The 21,382-nt window shown below is 40.5% G+C and overlaps 1 protein-coding gene across 2 annotated transcripts in view; it reads left to right on the forward strand.

The window, feature by feature from the left end:
* NSMCE4A (NSE4 homolog A, SMC5-SMC6 complex component) overlaps nt 1-15,089 on the forward strand; it is a 15,667-nt gene extending 578 nt beyond the window's left edge. Inside the window, exons 2-11 of one of the 2 annotated variants that reach the window (XM_008070110.1) lie at nt 492-569; nt 3,967-4,097; nt 6,498-6,649; nt 9,180-9,279; nt 10,312-10,402; nt 11,284-11,378; nt 12,518-12,566; nt 13,699-13,793; nt 13,881-13,967; nt 14,929-15,089. In XM_008070110.1, coding sequence (XP_008068301.1) covers nt 492-569; nt 3,967-4,097; nt 6,498-6,649; nt 9,180-9,279; nt 10,312-10,402; nt 11,284-11,378; nt 12,518-12,566; nt 13,699-13,793; nt 13,881-13,955 — 866 coding nt within the window. In that variant the 3' untranslated portion in view covers nt 13,956-13,967; nt 14,929-15,089. The remainder of the gene's footprint in view (nt 1-491; nt 570-3,966; nt 4,098-6,497; nt 6,650-9,179; nt 9,280-10,311; nt 10,403-11,283; nt 11,379-12,517; nt 12,567-13,698; nt 13,794-13,880; nt 13,968-14,928) is intronic. The other variant, XM_008070111.1, reaches the window with a different exon arrangement.
* The last annotated feature ends 6,293 nt before the right edge of the window (nt 15,090-21,382 follow it).

Genomic DNA, 21,382 nt, shown 5'->3' on the forward strand with positions numbered 1-21,382 from the left:
GCCCTGTGCGTCGCCGGAGCCGGCCAGGAGCGGGCGACAGGCGGGGCGCGGGCGCGGTGTGCCCTGACGGCACGTGGCGCTCCCTGCGTGGGCTCGCCGCGGCCACAGCGGCGCGCGCGAGCGCTCGGAGATGCACGCTCCGGGACCCCACCCGGACCCGCCGAGTCCCGAGCTCTGGATGCGCGCCCCTCTCGCGGGGCCCCAGGGCATCCTGTCGCTTGCAAAGCTTGAGAGCCACTCTGCGGCGCACTCAGAGGCGGCAGCAGGGGGCCCAGCCTCTGGGTTAAGGTTGGCGGGAGCCAGGGCCTCCTTTGTGAAGTTCCTGTTGCTTAAAGGGTAGAGTCTCTTCTCTTTCTGTGCCATTTTGTTAACGATGTGAGGCGCCCCAGGGAGCAGGGGGCCGGCTTGACTTTGCTGCCGCAGGGTAGCTTTGTCAACCACTTACTAGTGAATGACGACCAATTTTTCACAGTTTGTGTTTTTTAAAATAGAAAACCGGGAGGACATACTGAATGCCAGTGACAAATTAACAGAGGTCCTCGAAGAGGCCAACACTCTGTTTAATGAAGGTAATTATTTGATATATTGTCATGTGTCTTAGGGTACTTTTATTTAGTTTTATATCAGAGCCAAACGATTGACATCAATTTCCATATTTATAATAGTGCTTTACCAGTTTGGGAACCTTTTCCATTATAGCAAGAATGCTACTTTTCTTATACACTTGTTACATACCAAGGACTCCTTGGGTCCTACAATCTGTTTTAACAAGCTACCAGGTGATTCCGTTGCCCATTCAAGTTTGAGAACTTTACATGTTAAAATTTTTCTTTCAGCCAGGCTCGGTGGCTCAGTCTGTAATCCCGCACTTTGGGAGGCTGAGGTGAGTGGATTGCCTGAGCCCGCGGGTTCGAGACCAGCCTGGGCAACTTGGTGAGACCTCATCTCTACAATAAATCAAAAAAATTAGCCGGGCGTGGTAGCGTGCGCCTGTAATGCCAGCTACTTGGAAGGCTGAGGTGGAAGGATTGCCGGAGCCCAGCAGGTCGAGGCTCCAGTGGCCAGGAGTGGTCACTGCACTCCAGTCTGGGTGGCAGAGTGAAACTCCAACTCAAAAAAAAAACAACTTTCTCTCTCTTGGATCTACTGCTGTATCCCCAGTATACATTTGTTGAATGGATGAATTCGAGAAGAACCGAGCTAACCTGTGACATCTTGTTTTTTTTCTTGTCTCCCATCCCAGTCTCCCCTCCCTCAGCTCCTTATTGTTGGTCCACCTGTAACCCAGTGAAGGTGACATGGTCTACAAGTAGACCTGTTGGCCTGCAGTCAGGAGTTGAGTGTGTGTGTTTGTCAGTGAGTGCAAGAAAGATGAGAGAGACAGAGAGACAGAGAGACAGAGAGACAGAGAGAGAGAGAGAGAGAGAGAGAGAGAGAAAGAAATATATAGGTATCTCAGAGGACTGAACTCTAGACCATGGGAACCTGAACAGATAATCTTAGTTTGAATTAAAAGCATCAGTAGTGATAGCAGCGGCTTATCTGTTCAATACCAGAGGACAAGGTGGGGGTATCCCCTGATGTGGGCTCTAGGTCACAGAACCCTAGGACAAAGTATCCAGACCATTCTTCCCTCCAGGCCCCTGTCTATAACATGTCTATGGGAATAGAAAGGGAGAATGCATACAGATATAGCGATATAAAAGAGCCAACAGAACTGATGAGGCCCCAGCATCACAATTCTTCATTTTCTTCCAGGACCAGAACATTTATTTGTAGTCATTTCCTAGTATGGCTAGTGGTTTAAATGTCTCCTTTGATCACTTTATCTGTGCTCTCTAATTTGTGCCTATCTTGCTCTGACCATGGCCTCCTTACCAATCCCCATCTTGGTCGATGCCAAATCTCATCAAAATCTTCCAGAACCGGGTTTTTCTTCTTCATCTGGTTAAGTCCCCTCCCCCCCTTAAGCTTTGTCTTCCCTCCCCAGCCTGGACTCCTGGTTGGTGTCTTTGCTAGTACTCTTGACTAATTACTCTTTTGATATTTACTTTGTATCTAATCACCTATTTGTATACAAATCATTCTCCCCACCTCAGCTATTTCCAGTGCTTAAAGCAAAGTTGTGAGGCAAAATATTTCACTCAGTGGGATGCTAGGAGTTGCTCAATGGGCCCTAGGAGTTCAGCAAACAGAATTCTAGGTGCTTGGCATTCATGGATCTAATGGGCTTAGTTTTAACTCTTTTAAAACACTTTTTATTCTTTTTTAGAGACAGAGTCTCACTCTGTCCCCCAGGCTGGAGTGTAGTGGCATGACCATTGCTCACCGCAGCCTCTAATTTACAGGCTCAAATGATCCTCCCATCTCAGCCTGTCAGGTAGCTGTCAGGTGCATACCACCAAGCCTGGTTACTTTTTTTATTTTTTGTAGAGACAGAGTCTCACTATGGTATCCAGACTGGTTTGAACTCCAGGTCTCAAGTCATCCTTCTGCCTCAACCTCCCAAGGTGTGTTGGGACTACACACCCAGCCACAGTTTAACATAACACTTTAGAGACCTTAAAGTCACTCATGACACCATATTTGCACTTTTCTTGCCATATGTGCTACAAGGCTGTTGGCCAGAGGAGGTCTAGAATAGAGACAAGGTCTACCCAGTCCACAGTGACTCACTGGAAATGAAAAACTTCTTCTTTGAGAAGAAAACTGATGGATGAGATAAAAACTGGAGTCCACAAGTTCTCTGGCCAGGTCTTTGTTGTTTTTGTGAGGCTTCTTTAGGAAATTGATGATGCAAAAGAAGAGGCCTTGAGGAACAAGTTGAACTTTGTGTTGTCTGTCTCCTTTTGGCTTCCTTTAGAATTCTCCTTTGCAGGTGTCCCCAAACTACTTTTTCGCACTTCCTGTCATCCACAGGGTCTGATTAAGCCAAACCCCTCAGTCCTTCTGTTTCCTCTAACTAACCCCTTCATCTCTCCAAACTTCACACCATCTCTCCCATGAACATCCTGGGTTGCCTGGCCCATTCCCCTCTCCTTTTATTTAAATCTTTTCCATAGCTTCTCTTAAATCCCATGTCCTCTATCAAAACCTTTTTCTTTGTTTGTTTGTTTAGTCAGAGTCTCACTCTGTTGCCCAGGCTGGACATGTGCAGTAGCATGATCACAATTACTGCAGCCTTGACCTGCTGGACTTGGGTGATCCTTCTGTTTCAGCCTCCTAAGTAGCTGGGACTACAAGCACACACCACCACACCTGTCCTTTTTTTTTTTTATTTTAATTTTTATTGATAAGGTCTCACCTTGTTGCCTAGGCTGGTCTTGAACTCCTGGACTCAAGTGGTCCTCTCACCTTAGCCTCCCAAAGTGCTGGGATTATAGGCATGAGCCACCATGCCCAGCAGTAATCAAAACTTTTTTTTAAGCAACTATCCTCAGGGGTCACAACCCTGCTTCCTGTAGACTGTTCATTTGGGTTGCTTTGCCATGTTGGCTGCATTAACCTTCTGATGCCTCCTCAGCACATAACCACTATTACAGTTGAGGCTTCTTGAAGACTTACCCATTGCTGTTCACAAACCACCATGCCAAGCACAGGGCCTTACACGTAGTGGGCATTTGGTTTGACATCTGTGATAATAATAGTGATCAGAATGGATTATTTGAGTCAGGAGGAGAAGTGACATCATATAGGTTTTGGGGTTATTAAGAGATGTGGTTCAGTTAACAGGAATAGGAAAACTAGAGAGAAAAGCTGACTTTTTAAGAAAACTAGTCAGCTTTGATTAGAGATTTTGGGGAGTTGGGCAGGGAAGCTAGTTTTAGAAGGATGGGTCAGTTTTCAGCCACTTGATATGTTTTTCTGGTCAGTGAGAAATCCTAGTAAGTAGCTGGAAATTGAGAGAAAGTATCTATGGATAATGTGCATGTTGTAATGTGTATATTTTCCTTCTTTTTTGAATAGTGTCCAGAGCAAGAGAAGCAGTCCTAGATGCCCAGTTTCTTGTTTTGGCTTCAGATTTGGGAAAAGAGAAAGCCAAGCAGCTGCGCTCTGATCTGAACTCGTTTGACATGTTAAGATATGTTGAAACTCTAGTAAGTTCAAAGCTGCAGAATCTTCATAAATGTTTTATCTGTCATATCAATATGTAGTAGTTTTCTACTTTGCTTATATTATATGCAAATTATTTTACTTTTTTTGGTGGGGGAGGGTCTCAGATCCTCCAGAGAGATCTTACCTAATTAAACAGATAAAAAGTAGAGCTATATAGTAGAATTTAGGAGAGTCTTTGAATGGTTTGAAAATCTCTTAGCATTCTATTATAAGACTTTGAGTGCTATGGTTATTTACCAATGGCCATTTTGCCTTAGTCAGTTCATCAGTGTTCTAGATCACTCTCTGTGACCTAGGATCTTTTTTGGGCTAGGCAAAAGCCCACTCTGAGGTGGCAGAGCTGGAGATGAGACAGGCCCAGTGAGGGGGCATGTTTTGGTCTGTCTGTGAGACTGCTTCAGAACCATATGAATATGATTGAGTTTTGCTTTTTTTTTAGTTTTATTTACCTTTCTTTGCCTCATAACAAGTTTGAATAGTTGTTACCTGAAATTTCAAAACTTTTCTTTGATGTATTAAGCCCAAAAAAAGCACACTTAAGATGGACCTTACTCTTACTGTTGTCTTTTCTTTATTCTATTCTGAGCCTAGCACAGCTAGATGCAACTTGGTATGAACATAACATTTCTGACTGGATGTTTATGTTAAATATGTATATATATTTTTTGAGTTGGATTCTCACTCCATCGCCCAGGCTGGAGTGCAGTGGCATCCTCACGGCTGCCCCAGCATCGACCTGCTAGGCTCTGGTGATCCTTCTGCCTCAGCCTTCCAAGTAGCCAGAACTACAGGCATGCGCTACCACATCTGGCTAATTTTTTACTTATTGTAGAGATGAGGTCTTGCCAAGTTGCCCAGACTGGTCTGGAACCCACGGGCTCAGGCAATCTACTCACATCAGCCTCCCAAAGTGCTGGGATTACAGGCTGAGCCGGCCTATGTTAAATGTTATTAAAATGTTTTAGTATCATGAGATTTGGCTAAATAAAGTAATTATTTTGTAAAGGCATGAGGCAGAAGATTATTTCTAGTTTTTTTTAAAACCTTAGAATTTTAAAAAATTTTTAATTGTGAAGTATAATGTATTTAGGAAAATAAATACACACAAACATACAGCTCAATAAAAAGACCATATGTTGGATTTTTTAATAAGTTTCTTTATCAAGTTAAGCTGTGTACTTTATATATCAAAATAAATTCTAGAAGTCTGAAAGCATTAAATGTAAAACCTTAAATTAATAGTTGTCTAGTTTCTGGATGTATAACATCAAATATAGACATTATAAGAAAAAGATTGGTAGATTTGAGCAAACCAAAATTGGAATGTCCTCCTACAAGGGTGCAATGGCATGGCAGAGCAGTGAGCTCATCATACCACTCTTACCAGGCTCTTGTAGCCTTTCTTTTCTTCAGAGTTTGGTTGCCTTTAAAACAGGATTAAGCTCCCTGAAGATTTTGTGATTATTGCTTATATATGATATTACCATTGGAATTTGATAACTTCTAGGCATTTTATAGTATAATGTAATAAAGGTGTACTTTAATAAAAGTAAATTCAATATAAAACATTTTCTGTCAGATAGTTTGAGATGAGAATTGTATGATATCTGCTAGCTCATCCCAGGAAGGCAATTTTAAGATAAGCCATTGTCTCATGATGATAGGCTGGTGCTTTCTAGATATACTGGGATACAAGCTGAAGAGAGATTTCTAGGAGGTTGGCTACAAATTAAAATCTGAAAGCCAGAACTGAACTTCCTTGTGTGTCTTGGAGCTTTTGATTTTGAGATGTAATTTTACATTTTTATCGTAGTATAGCTTTACTAATAAATGAAGCTACTTGTGATATAGAAATTCTCAAAGGGCTTAGTTCTTCTGGCATACCTAATGCCCTCAACCTGCCAGCAGGCTATAGCAAGGTTTCAAGAGTTTTTCAGCTTGGGCACTGTTGATATTTTGGGCTGGGTGCATCTTTAGGGGCCTATACTATGCATTGTAGGATGTTGAGCACCCTCCCTGGCCTCTACCCAGTAGATGTCAGTAGCACATCAGTTGTGACAACCAAAAATGTCTCCAGATATTGCCTGAAGACTTCTGGGATCAAATTCACCCTGGTTGAGAACCACTGGTCTAAATCATTTCTTTCTCACCCAAAGGTTCTAAATACATTGAGGAATATTCTTTGCCCAAAAAAAAGGACATCTGAAAATAGGAATTTAACTTCAAAGTTATCTTATAGTAAGAAATTTAGCCAACATATTAAGACACTGGAAACAGGCTTTGCCTCTGGCCTCTTAAAGGTTTAATGATGCAGGTTATTGGATACGGTGAATGCTTGTGGCTTAACTGGGGTTTTTTTTTGTTTTCCTTCATTTTTGTAGCTGACACATATGGGTGTAAATCCACTAGAAGCTGAAGAACTCATCCGTGATGAAGATAGTTCTGATTTTGAATTCATAGTCTATGACTCCTGGAAAATATCAGGCAAAACAGCAGAAAACACCTTTAATAAAACCCATACATTCCACTTTCTGTAAGATTATTTTAAAAATCCAACAGTCCAGCCATTTATAAACCTGAAATTGTTTTTTCTTATAGGGACAAAGATTATTTGGTACTGTAGGGATGACAGCCATTGTTAGAAGACTTTCTAAACTTTTATTTAAAAGCCCATAAACGCTTGATGTGGATGGAACATTAAGGATCCCTCATCCTGCTTTAGCAGGAAAGGCCCTCGGCCAGAACCTCTCTAAGGCTCTCTCTTTGTTCTTTTGCTTCTAGCTCTTGAGAGTTTGGGTCTGTACCATAAGTCTGATTTTGTTTTTATCGTCCTTGAAATCCTTATCACATAGGAGGATGATACCTTCTACTGAGGGATCTTAAAAGTCTAGAAATATGTCACATGATATTATTATAATATCCTGTTGGATGACCACTGACCTATTTGAAGACTGCTTGAGTCACTGTCACATAAACTGCTCAGTTCATTTTTTGGATACAACTCTAATTTTAGGAAAAGTGTTTCTTTGTTCTCAAATGATTTTGGCCTCTGCCTTAACTTTCTAGCTTAGGCCTCTGAAGAAACCAAGAATAGCTTTTACTGGTTCTTCTGTAAGACATTCTCCAAGTACACTGATCATGTTCCCTAGTAGACACTTTCTCTAGGGTAATCATTTGAGTTGCTTCAGTTCTTTTTGCTTAAGTGGTAGAGGTAGGCGTTTATCCTTTCTAGTTTCCTTTTATTTTTTATTTTTTTGAGTCAGAGTCTCACTCTGTGGCCCAGGCTGGAGTACAGTGGCATGCTCACAACCACTGCAGCCTCGACCTACTGGTCTCCAGTGATTCTTCCTCCTCAGTCTTCCAAGTAACTGGAACTACTGGTGTGTGCTACCACGTCTGGCTTATTTTTTGATTTATTGTAAAGACAGTTCTCACCAAATTGCCCAGGTTGGTCTCAAACCCCTGAGCTTAGGCAATCCACTCACCTCGATCTCCCAAGGTGCTGGGATTACAGGCTTGAGCCACTGCACTTGGCTAGTTTGCTTTTTAAGCCTCCTGAGATTGGTAGTGTCTGTCAGAAGACTTTGGAGGTGTGGATGTAGTCGTTCTATGGTATGGGACCTGGCATCTGTTCTTTAACGAGACCTTGGGTAACTGAGGTACCTTGAACCATTGTATATATTACAGGATAAAAATCAAAGATCACTTTTTTTTTTTTTTTGAGTTGGGGTCTCACTCCGTCACCCAGGCTGGAGTGCGGTGGCACGCTCACAGCCACCCCAGTGTCAACCTGCTGGGCTCTGGCAATCCTTCCTCCTCAGCCTTCCAAATAGCCAGAACTACGGGCATGCACTGCCACACCCGGCTATTTTTTTATTTTTTATTGCCCATGTTGCCCAGGCTGGTCTCGAGCCCATGGGCTCAGACAATCCTCTCACTCAGCCTCCCTGCTGGGATTACAGGCTTGACCCACCATGCCCGGTCCAAACTTCTTTATTATAAGATCAAGTCCAAATCTTCGTTTTTTTGCTGTTGAGTACTGAACTCTTTGATAAATCCTAGGATCTAAAGATAAAGCCTTAAACGTGTTGTCTCATCAAACCAACCCAAATTCCAGCCACAATGAAGTACTTTATTTTTTATTTTATTTTATTTTTTACAATGAAATACTTTAAACTGTTATGTCCCTGCACTTGCTGTTCCCTCAGCCTCCAATGTCCCCTTCCTGTATCTTTCCATCTGGTGAGATTTATTTATTCCACAGGCCCCAACTTGGAAGCCTTTAGTAACTTTGCCAGACAGAGGCATTATCAGCTAGGATCAGATTTCCCAACCAGACTACTTCCTGGGTAGATATCTCTGCCCAAATGCTCTTATAGCACTTGAGCAGTATGCTATTATAGCACCACATTATGTTAAAATGCATCTATGTGCATAATGTATATGTCCATCTACATCTTTTACTTTGATCTCCTCAAGTGTAGGGACCACATGGGTCTATATTCTCGGGGCCTTGATCCCTGCATGATATATCTATTACTGTAGCCCAGGTCTGCATTAGGGTTTTTTTTTGAGGGGGGGCGGGGGGCATGTAAGAGTCCATAAGGCAAAGGGATCCCATGGCCTTGGTTTGACCTGTTATTCTAAGATAAGTATGTTCTGTCATCCTGAGCTGTGAGCCTCTGCCCTGCCACCCCTAGATCAAAGGCTTTTGACCTCACTGGAGTTTCCCCACATATTCACCCCTCTGATCTCAGAAGCTGGCTTTACAGAAGAAATAGGCTAGCTGGAAAGACTTCATAGGTACATTCACTGGCTTCCTGTACAGAGCATTGTGAAGGTGCTTGAGGAGGTATTTGTTGTTGAGTAAAGCTCCTATGAATTCTTTTAGAAATATAAAGGGAGCAGAAAGGATGTCACAATCTTACCGAGAGTCTTTGTCTGATATTGGCTCAAATATCACTGATGGCTGATCTGAATTTGACTATACCATGCAAACTGCTTTTAGTTAGTGAAATCAGTGTAAAAAACAAAAAAAGATATGAAAACATATTTTTCATTAGGTTGGGTTCAATACAAGGCGAATTCCCTGTGCCAAAGCCACGAAGCGATCGTCCAAGAAAAGTTCGTACGATAGAAGAGCAGAGGGCAATGCCTGCCCAGGTTTGTTTGTTTTTTTAATGTTGTTTTTAAAACTCCCAAAGTTAAAATAATCATTAATATAATGCAATGCAATTTGGCAATCTTTTCTAAACTTTAGGGTCTGGAGTCAGGTTCTGTCACATAAACAAGTAATTATTGTTTGTTTTGGTTTTTTTTTTGAGTCAGAGTCTTTCATCTAGGCTAGAGTGCAGTGGCACAAACAGCTTACTGCAGCCTTGAACTTTTCAGGTAATCCTCCAGCCTAGGTCTCCCAAATAGCTGGGACTATAGGTGTGCACCACCACCAAATAGCTGGGACTATAATTTTTTTTTTAGTTTTTTTGCAGAGATAAGGTCTAGCGATGTCGCCTAGGCTAGTTGCAAACTCCTGCCCGCAAGCAGTTCTTCCACCTAGGCCTCCCAAGATGCTAGGATTATAGGTGTGAGCCACTGCACCTGGCCTAAATAATCATTTTATGTAAGCTTTTAACATGTTATTGAATTGGCTACTTTATTTTAATTGGCTTCTGTAATTTTGATCAGTTCTTCTAAACCAGGTTTCTCAACCTCAGCATTATCAGCATTTAGGTCTGGATAATTCTTCAAGACAGAGGCTATCCTATGTCTTGTAGGATCTTTAGCAGCTTCCCTGGCTTCTACCTACTAGCTGGCAATTGCAGACCTGCTGCCTACCCCAGTTGTGACAACCAAAAATGTGTCCAGATATTGGCAAATGTCCCTTGCGGGGTAAAAATACTCCCAGTTGAGAACCACTATACTAAACTTCCCTTTTTGTATTTTGCTATTTTATGCTCAACTTGAAAATGGCTGATTTGGTAATGTTACTCTTCTATTAAGAACTGACATAAAAATGTTACTGAAACTAGAAAATCTTTTTTACAAAACTATAAATTTTAAGGCAGGGATAAAAACTGCTAGCAATCCCCAACAAAAGACATTTAGAAGAGTTTGGGTATACAAAAGGAAAAGAAAATGGTTGTTAACAGGCAAGTGAGTAGGTCAGTCAGCTTGATAATGACTTTTTTTTTTCAGTTAAGAAGAATGGAAGAATCTCATCAAGAAGCAACAGAGAAAGAAGTAGAGAGAATCTTGGGATTGTTGCAAACATATTTTCGAGAAGATCGTAAGTATGATAATCAGTTCAAAGGGCAGCAATTTGTATTATAGTTTCAGTAAGGTTATACGTATTTAAAAGGCATTTTCAGCCATATGTAATGTTTGAATCATTTTGATTCCTTCTTGGCATATATCTTTAATGAAGCTTCTCCCCTTTAGAAGTCCCATGTGAGAACATTGGTGCAGTAACCTTTTTTTTTTTTTTTTTAACCATTTTAATCTTTAAAACATGGGGGCTTAATTCTGTTAAAAAATAAAACATGTCATACAAGTGAGGAAAGTCAAAAGTCACGTACCTAGTCCACTTCCTCTCATTCCCCAGAGCTAACCAATTGTAAAATGTGTTGTGTATATTTTATTTTCAGATTGTTTTCTGTTTATGTCAGTCATATAAAAATGTACCTAAGTAATTTTTTGTGTCGTCTTTTTTTTTCACAGATATACATTCTTCTGCAATGTAACTTTCCCATGTAGACATTCTTCCATGTCATTAACATGTAGCTCTGCTTAGTTCTTTTCACTGGCTCTCATTGTATGACTATATCATAAATGCATTTAATAGATTCTCTTAAAGGATGAATAATTTATAGGATTTTACTCATATACACTTCTGAAGTAGGGTATGTAAACTTGTATTCTTGTGCTAATATTTCTGTAGGCCAGCTATGTAGAGGAGGTTGCCAGGTCAGTGGGCACACATATTTTCTTCAATAGGTATGCCCTCCAGAATATCAATATTCAATAGATTATCCTCCAGAAGGGTTGGATTGACTTACACTCCCATGAGTGCTACTTTCTTTGTCTCTAGCTAATGGTATTAATTATTGGTCTCATTGATGAGCAAAAATCATTTTTCCTGCTCTGAAGAATTTTTTCTTTTATTTATAGCTGATACTCCAATGTCCTTCTTTGACTTTGTGGTTGATCCACATTCTTTCCCCCGTACAGTGGAAAACATCTTTCATGTTTCCTTCATTATACGGGTAAGATTTAAGATAATTTCTTCTAATTGCCTTTATATGTTTTTAAAAGAATACAGAATAAAAGCTATAGATGGGAACTGGCGAGGGTATCTGTACTAACCAGTATATATTTTACACCCATTGCAGCAAAACATTAACTAGCATATTAGGTAGAAGAAACTTAAATTTAAATTTGTGTGCTTGTTTTTACATTTTAGAAATTATTTAGAGAAACAACTGGCAAAATTTGAAAGTGGAACTCTAGATCATATAACAGTATGATTTAAATGTTAAATTTCCTGAATTTGATAGTTGTCATGTTATGTAAAAGAATATTGTTCTCAAGAAGTAGACACTGAAGGGTTAGGGAAAAGGGGCAGGCTGTCTTTCATTCTCACATCATTCATAAATAATAATATATGGGGAGAGATAAGAATAAAGTAAATGTGGTAAACCTTTAACAATGAATATAGGTAAGGATATACAAGAGGTCTTTACAGTAGTCTTGTAGTTCTTTAAGTTTGAAATTATTTTGAAATATATATTTTTAAACTGCTCAGAAATGTGCCATGGAGATTTGCTTTAGACTGTTTTTTAGTCTTATATCAGGTTGTATTTTTATACATGTTAGATGAATTTGATTTTAAACTTTAGATAAAAGCTTGTGTTGACCAAAGTATTTTCTGAGAAATAACAAAGGCAATATTTTGCTAGTGTTCTCAGTGTAGAATTATGAATAATATGTGTTGAGTGTTCCAAAATATATATAAATCAGTTAAAGAGAAAAGACAGAGTTTCCCTTAAGAGATTCTCAGTGGAAGACTGTGAAGGAAGGATTGCCTGAGCCCAGCGGGAAGAGGCTGTGGTAGCCCTGAGTGTGCCACTGCACTCCAGCCTGGGTGACAGAGTGAGACTCCAACTCAAAAAAAGAGATTCTCAGGATAAAGGCTGGATCTGGGTGAAAGAGCTGATTAGAAACCTGAGAGATACTCTGTGTAAAGAAAGATGTTAGAGAAGTCTTATCTGTATCATCTCCTCATATTTTCATTGTCTGAAATATAGAATTTCCTAAATGAGTAGTTGTTGTTTTTTTTTATCCAGTGTCTATAGGTTTGGGTCTAAAATTTTAGTCTTCTCCTAAAATCATGTTTTTATTTTAGGATGGTTTTGCAAGGATAAGACTTGACCAAGACCGACTGCCAATAATAGGTAAATGATACTATGTTTGGAAAAATTAGTTTTAGAGAAAATATAAGAGTTTATGAAATGTATTTTACTAACTGTAAATGAGTTTTCACTGTAGGTAACAAACTTTTTTCTGTGTTGTATCTTGCACAACTAACTGAAAATACTAAAAACATGATGAAGTTTAAAACTTTGATGGATTCATCTATATCACTTATTTAACATCTGTTGCTGTAAAGATTAACCCCCCCCAAAAAGATATAATTTCCCTCACATTTTAATTTAGAAAGTTTGTAATTGAAGCCATTTTTGTAGTTTGCTTTTTTCTAACCATATTCCTTGATGCCAGCTCTTTTTCTCCCTGGGTTCTGTGAATCTTTTATTTTTACCTGAATAATTTCATACTTTCCCTTACTCGTGTCCTTCTAAGATCTTCTGTGAAGAATGAAGTACTTTCTTTGTACTTACTTACTACTTTCTTTTTTTAGCTTTTATTCCTTTTTCTAAGAAACTTGCTATCTTCAACGTTCTCAGTTTTATATTGGACTTACTAGGGCCTAGCTCTGTGGTTGGCACAGACATGCAGAGGTTTTCAAATGTTTGGAATGCATTACTCTATTATGTGTGTGTGTGTTTTGTTTGTTTGTTTTTGTTTTTTTGAGCTGGAGTCTCACTCTGTCGCCCAGGCTAGAGTGTGGCAGCACACTCACGGCTGCTGCGACCTTAGCCTCTACCTGCTGGGCTTGCGATTCTTCTGCCTCAGCCTTCCAAGTAGCCAGAACTACAGGTACATACTACCACCCCTGGCTAATTTTTTTTTATTTATTGTAGAGACAGGTCTTGCCATGTTGCCCAGGCTGGTCTCAAACCCCTGGGCTCAGGCAGTCCTGTTGCCTCAGCCTCTCAAAGTGCTGGGATTATAGGCGTGAGCCACCATGCCTGGCTGTTTTTTTTTTTTTTTTTTTAATGAAAAAAATGGGATTACTTGCTACTATTTTAATAATACTACCATAATGCAATAATGCACGAAATCTTAATAAGAGTGTAATATTATAATTACTTACTCAATGTAGGTTTCATTGCTATAATTCATCAGCTTCTGTTCAGATTACCTCTTCTGATTTGATAACCTTTGAAAACTTTGTCTTTCAAACAGAGCCTGTTAACATTAATGAAGAAAGTGAGGGAATTGACCAAAACACCCAAATTAGGAATCAAGGAATTATAGCTTTGAGTTATCGTGACTGGGAGGTAAAGCTCTGTTTATTGCCCCTGCATAGTTCTGACTACTTCATTTGCTGTAGACACAGTGCCCAGATCTTCTTTGTTCTCTGCTAGGAGATTGTGAAGACCTTTGAGATATCAGAGCCTGTGATTGCTTCAAGTCAGAGCCAGCAGAGGCTAAGTGCTTGATGCCAGCTGAAGGTAACATTTTCTATGGGACAGCTGCACAGTTTTACTAAAGTTTATTTGATGACTCAAACCACCCTACTTTCCCCCCGTTTCAGTGAAGTTTGGATTTTTGCCTCCCTCTAGTGCCCCATTCTTAGAATTGTGTGTAACTGGTGAGAAGGGCATAGTGGTTGTTAAGTTCCCTTTTCTGGATTGATTACATTGGTGTTCTTAAGATTTGCAGCTGAAAGGCAGAGCAGGAATTTGTTCTTGGTTTGATGTTTCCCCTCCCCCAACAGACTAGTAAATTGGATAAGTGAAATATTGAATCCTTTCATCCTTGTTGTTCACTACTGACCCATTAGATTTGCTGATTTTATGGGTTCAAAGCAGAAACAGAGGGTTAGTTTATAATTTCCCTAGAATTATGCTAGTAAATTGGCATTTCTGAACTTTGAATTATATACTAGATAATTCTTTATTTTTGTGAAAAGGAACATTTCTAGAAAAAAAATTAGTATTGATCTGGTATTCTGTATTGCATACAGTTGTGAATGGGAATTAGAAGACCTAGATTTTGTGGGCTCTACCCCTTACCTTAAAACCCTGGGTAAGCCACTAAATTTCACTTAACTTCATTTTTCTTATCTATAAAATGGGGAGATTTTTGAACTTGATAATTGACAAGCTTTTCTTTTTTTTTTTCCTAGTTCAAATTTTCTATGATTTTGAGCACTAGTGAGGTTTTTTGTACTTGATGTAAACTCTTAATATGTGCTTCAGTTAACTGACATTCTTCTGTTCCAAGCTTATTTACTTCTGTAAAATATTTTGAGGGAAAGAGGAGAATAAACATAAGACATGCAATGTGTATTAACCTGAGCCCTACTCACTGAGAAGGGGCTAGTTGTTAGATTTCACTTATGTACATTATATGAACTTATGATTTATCATTTATAAACTGTTAACCAGCTATTTTTCCCCCCTTTTTTAGGACTCAAATGGATAGTGAAGTCCAAAAGGAAAGCAGCATGTATTGTATATATTGTATGATCAAACATTTTAAAAGACATTTAGTAAAATGCACTTTTTGATAGTTAATGAATTTGTCATGGTCGTCTCTGATTAAAGGAAATTCACTGCCATGTTCACAAACAGTTGTAGTTACTCTTTATTTTCTGATCATGGGCAAATTTCTCTTTCTCCAGTCCTGTCTCACTGAAAGTTTTACTTTAGATTGTTCATATCCTCTGGATCATTATGGTCCTGTTACTTTTTTTTTTCTTTTTTGGTTAGGGTCTTACTCTGTTGCCTAGGTTGGAGTACAGTGGCATGATCATGGCTCACTGCAGCCTTGACCTCCTGGGCTCGGGTGATCCTCCAACCTCAGCCTCCTGAGAAGCTGGTACTAAAAGCACATGCCACCACCCCACCCAGCCAATTTAAAAAAATATTTTGTAGAGACGAGGTCTCACTATGTTGCACAGGCTGATCTTGAACTCCTGGGCTCAAGCAATCCTCCCGCCTCAGTCTCCCAAAGTGCTGGGATTATAGGCGTGAGCTACTGTGCCTGGCCTCCTTTTACATCTTTTTAGCTGTAAAGTTAGCTAGTCAAGTCAATAAATAGGTTGTACCATATGAAACTATTGTTTTGGTAGGTTAAAAAATGGTCATATATCAGCAATTTCCTATGATTCTACCTATGATTTACATACAAGATAATATTAAATCCTCTGGCAAGCCAGGCTGGACTACTTTCCCCAGAACACCAACCCTAGACCCATCTTACCAGCAGCTGCTCCGCACTTCTGAAATCTGCTGGGCCTTCAAGTCTGCCTTTGATGTTTTCTGGGCCCTAGTTGGTTCTTCCTCTCAGTGTTGACCTTTCTACTTCATTTGTTTTCACTCCTTCCCTTTGGCATCAGGGTAGAGATGTCTCTTCTGTGGAATGATCTGGATTCCAACTTTTCCTGCTTCCTAGGAGAGTCTGCTCTCTCAGTCACCACTTCAACCTGTATCTGGAGTTTTCCCTTCAACCAAGCTCATCTCTCATTTTAAAAAAATGACTGTTTTTTTTAACAGCCTCCTCAAGCTACTCTCCTAGCTTCTCCTTAATAAATAACTTGCTGTCTCTCCTCTCATCAGTCCTTGGCAGTGTGGCACCTCCTTTTCCAGCAGTCTACTGAGTAATTCTGTTTTATGCCAGATTTACTGATTGCTTTCCAAATTGTTTACTCCAGTGGGCAAATGCTGTGCATCTGATATATGAAGATTTATGCCATGAAATTACACATCCTTGATGTTTGTTGCTTTTCATGGTTCCCCTTTCACTCATGACATGTTATATTTATATGCTGAACTGTCGGAAAACTTTATTTGTTGCCTAAACTTCTGAAAAAGCTACAGATGCATGTAACCAGTAGCTTACTGGATAACATATGGGCTGTTTTCAACGTATGTATAAAACAGCTCCAAAATCTTCTCCCAATAATCCCTGTACTGGCACTTTTACTACTTTATTTCCTCAGACAGAAGCCTAGGAATCCCCCAACCCCCAGACCAAACCTTAACTAGTCACTAATTCCCAAGTAGCCTCTTGATTCCCTCTCTCGCCCAGGTTACTGCCACAGACTCCCATCTCCTGCTTCCTATCTGTCCTCCAGATCTCTTCTACTTTTTCAAAACCACCTGTCAGGTACTCAGGGATTCCCCACTCCCTTCAAAATTGAAAAACCATCTGAACTCTTGAGTGAAGTTCAAAGCTTTGCAGGATCTTTGCCTACATTTCTAGGCTCACTTCCTCAGAGCTCTCTAAACTCTAGCATTTCTCTTTTTTTGTTAAACAGCTTTGTTTTTATCTTTTTGAGCCAGAGTCTCACTCTGTTGCCCAGACTGGAGAGCAGTGATATGATCACGGTTCACCACAGCCTCAACCTCCTGGGCTCAGGCGATCCTTTTGCTTTAGGCTCTAGAGTAGCTGCGACTACAGGTACACGGCATCATGCCTGAGTAATTTTTAAATTTTTTATAGTAGAGATGAGGTCTTGCCCTGTTGTCCGGGCTGGTCTTGAACTCCTGGGCTCAAGCAATCCTCCTGCCTTGGCCTCTTAAAGTGCTGGGATTACAGGTGTGAGCCACTGTGCCTGGCCTTAAATAGCTTTACTGATATATGTCACCTACCATAAAATTTATCCATATAAACTGTACAATTCTTTTTTTTTTTTTTGAGTTGGAGTCTCCCTGTCTCCCAGGCTGGAGTGCAGTGGAATGCTCACGGCCACCCCAGTGTTGACCTGCTGGGCTCCAGCGATCCTTCCACCTCAGCCTTCCTGGAACTACAGGCGCGCACTACCATGCCCAGCTAATTTTTTATTTATTGTAGAGATGAGGTCATGCCAAGTTGCTCAGGTGGGTCTCGAACCAGCGGGCTCAGGCAATCCACTCACCTCAGCCTCCCAAAGGCGCGGGATTACAGGCTGAGCCACTGAGCCCGGCTTCGGCTAATTTTTTTATTTATTTATTGTAGGAATGAGGTCATGCCAAGTTGCCTGGGCTGGTCCCATTCATTATTTTTAAATCTATTCACAGAGTTGAGCAACCATCACTAAAATTTTTTTTTTTTTTTTGAGTCAGATTCTCACTCTGTTGCCCAGGCTGGAGTGCAGTGGCACAATCACAGCCACCACAGGCTCAACCTGCTAGACTCAGGTGATCATTCCACCTCAGCCTTCCAAGTAGCTGTAACTACAGACACACGCCACAGCACCCAGCTCATTTTTTGATTTATTGTGGAAATGAAGTCTTACTAGGTTGCCCGGGCTGATCTCGAACTCATGGGCTCAGGCAATCCTCTCACCTCGGCCTCCCAAAGTGCTGGGATTATAGGCATAAGCCACCACGCCTGGACTAAAATATAATTTTTGAACACTTTAGTCCTCTGACCCTGAACCCATTAGCTCTCCCTTTCCCCTCCTCACCTGCCCCTCTTAGCCCTTAACCCTAAGCAACCACTAACCTACTTTCTGTCTATAAATTTGCCTGTTCTGGACATTTCACCTATATAAAATCATACATGTAGTCTTAACACTGTAAATTGTCAATTATGCATGTCTAGAGTTGCCCTCTTCTTTCCCTTTGTCTGCTTTCTACCCGTTTAAAACTCTTCTTTTAAAAAAATTTGTAAATTTTTTTTATTTTAAAGATGCGGGGTACAATCCAGGGTTAGGTATATAAATGTTCATTAGGCATGTACCCTTGTTGATGAGGTGTGCCCCCCTCTGGCAGATTCCCACTACTACCAATTCCACCTCCACCCTCCCCTGGGAGTTTCCCACTACTGCCAATTCTTTTCTTATAATATTACAATAATTGTTCAAGTTCCACTTATAAGTGAAAACATGTGAAAACTCTTCTAATGTGAAAAACTTAAAAGGGGTTACCTTTTGCAAAACAAGGTGGAAAGGCTGTTACTTTTCATTTTATAGTTTTCTGTAATATTGGGTTTTCTAAGCTTATACTTTTTATTTATAAAATTATCTGCAGAAGTGATCTGGACAGAGATTATGAGCCACTTTTTCTTAAATTTCCGAATTAGAAACAAAAATACATGATGTTTTCTAAAAGTAAAACTCACGTCATTCCCCAAAGCCTTTCTTTTCCTCCAGAATTATGTGTTTTTTAATAGCGCCTTATTCTTACTTCAGTCATCCTGTTTGTGCTTATTGTGTTGTTTTCTCAAATCTCTTTTCCAGTGGAGGTCCCCAAAGGCAGGGTGAGGCCTCATTTCTGTTCTAACAGTGGCTGGTACATGGTAGCCATCAGTGTTGAATTATAACCATGGCTTCCTCTTGTCTGCTCTAAGAAAACATCATTTAAAGTGCATTCTCAGTTCCCCATAAATTGCTGCCCAGGTCTATAGTCCATGTTCTTTTTTTTTTTTGAGTCGGAGTCTCACTCTGTCGTCCAGACTGGAGTGCCGTGGCATGCTCCCGGCCACTGCAGGCGACCTGCTAGGCTCTGGCGATCCTTCCGTCTCAGCCTTCCAAGTAGCAGGAAATACAGGTGCGCGCTACCACACCCAGCTGATTTTTGATTTATTGTAGGGAAAAGGTCTCGCCGAGTTGCTCGGGCGGGTCTCAAACCTGCAGGCTCAGGCAATCCACTCACCTTGGCCTCCCAAAGTGCTGGGATTACAGGCTGAGCCACTGAGCCCGGCCTAGTCCATGTTCTTAATAAAAATGTCTGTACTACATAATTAGACATGAGCTGTTTTATTTCTTCAGTGTTTTCTTCTCCATATAAATTTTAAACCCCTTGAAGTACGGGGGTGCTACATGCTAGAGTAGGGATCTCTGACAGGCCTAGGGATGTGATAGCCCATTACATTTTAGGTGGATTGGAGAGTGCAAGACAATGTGTTGTCTGCATAATTGTAACAGGCTTATACATCCTCTATGTATATTTATTCCTATAGAGAGGGAGCCAAGCCTCTTTAGTCAAGGTTAGCTCAGAAGCTGTGAAATTGTAGCTTCGCTGTTTGTAGAAAAATGTTTTAGTTTTTATGAGCAGTGTTAAAAGAACAATGAAAAGCATAATGAAGAATAGAGGTGTGTGATATAGACTTTTCGGAGTCTTGGAAGGATAGATTTAAAAATGACTGTAATTAGCTGGGCATGGAGGCGTGTGCTTGTAGTCCTGACTACTTGGGAAGCTGAAGGTGGAAGATCGCCTGAGCCCATGAGGTTGAGGCTTCAGAGAGCCATGATCATGAGTAGTACTCCAGCTTGAGTGACAGAGTGAGGTCCTGACTCAAAAAAAAAAGGCTATAATTTTTTTTTTTTTTTTTTTTAGTTGGAGTCTCACTCTGTTGCCTAGGCTGGAGTGCAGTGACATGCTCAAGGCCACTGCAGCCTCGACCTATTAGACTCAGGCGATCCGTTCACCTCGGCCTTCAAGTAGCTGGAATTACAGGCATGTGCCACCATCCCTAGCTAATTTTTTGATTTATCGTAGAGATGAAGTCTTGCCAAGTTGCCCAGGCTTGACTCAGGCAATAATCCTCTCACCTCAGCCTCCCAAAGTACTGAGATTACAGGCATGAACCACTGCTTCTAGCCATATAAAATCTTTTTTGATAGGAAGAGTCTGCTTTCCTTCACCTTGAATGTCGGCTGTTCTTGGCAACTTATGTGACCAATAGAATATAGCATAAGCGATGTTCTGGAACTTCTCAGTCTAAGTCATAAGAATTAAGAAGCCTTCTAGCTTCCAACAAGCCTTATAGAATATACATTCTTGGAGCTCTGAGTCAGCATGTAATAAGTCCAACTACCACATGGCCCTGAAACTACATGGAGAGGGGAGAACAAGAGAAGAACCAGCGAAGCCCAGCCTACCAGCTTTCCCTGCCAATGGCTCATAGGGAAGCCAACTTGGACCCTCTGGACCGGCCCAGTAATCACCTGAATATTTCCAGGAGGCTCTGGTGGTGCCTCATGGGGGGAGAATTGTGTTCTGCCTGGCTTCCTGACATAGAATTGTGAGACATAAAATGGTGGTTGTTTTAAGCCACTAAATTTTGAAGTGGTTATGCAGTCAGCTGGAACACCTGGAAATACAATGCTTGTGACCGAGTTTTTTTTTTTTTTTACCAGTTTGATGCACTTAGAAACAAAATTAAGAGATATATGATTTTTACTGCACTAATGGCTATAAAAGTATGTTAGCCTAAAAAAGAAATAATCAAGAAAACAATTTTTTTTCTGGTTGGCTTCTAAAAAATGGTGGCATACTCAAGAGCTCCCTTTGAAGTGGTTTCTTAATTATATCCTCTGTTTTTGATTTTTCCACCAAAATAGTCACTTCTATAAGTGCTTCCTGGTAAGACTGGAAAATTGGATATGCTGTGACCCATTCAAACTCTTTCACCTCTTTTTCCACTTGAGATTTCAGGAAAGATGGAACCTGGCTAGATAATTTCTGAGCATTTCTTTGCTCTATGAGTTTTCTCCCTTGAATCATTTGATCTTGATGTCCTTTCATCTGTTCCTTCGCCCATGCCAACTTGTACTTTTTTGTTACAGTTTTGTGTGTTTTCTGGATATTTTCATTCTTTTCATCCTTTTGCAGGGTTAATCTTTTAGGGAAAAGCATTTCACTTAGAATTCTTTGAGGGACTAGTTGATATTTGTGGTTTCTGAGGTCTCTGGGACTTGTTGTATGTGTTTCTCTATATGATTCAGTTCCCTCTCAGGCACTAGATAGTCTCATTTTTTAGCACCTTCTGTTTTTTCACTTTGTGATTGCTTTTCCTCCTCTTCTATTTTTTTTTTTTTGAGTTGGAGTCTCACTCTGTCGCCCAGACTAGAGTGCAGTGGCCGCTCCCGGCCAGCGCAGCCTCGACCTGCTGGGCTCCGGCGATCCTTCCACCTCAGCCTTCCGAGTAGCTG

This window comes from Carlito syrichta, unplaced genomic scaffold (genome assembly GCF_000164805.1).
Source record: "Carlito syrichta isolate Samal-C Ts95f unplaced genomic scaffold, Tarsius_syrichta-2.0.1 Scaffold312962, whole genome shotgun sequence".
In the NCBI taxonomy this organism is placed as follows: Eukaryota; Metazoa; Chordata; class Mammalia; order Primates; family Tarsiidae; genus Carlito; species Carlito syrichta.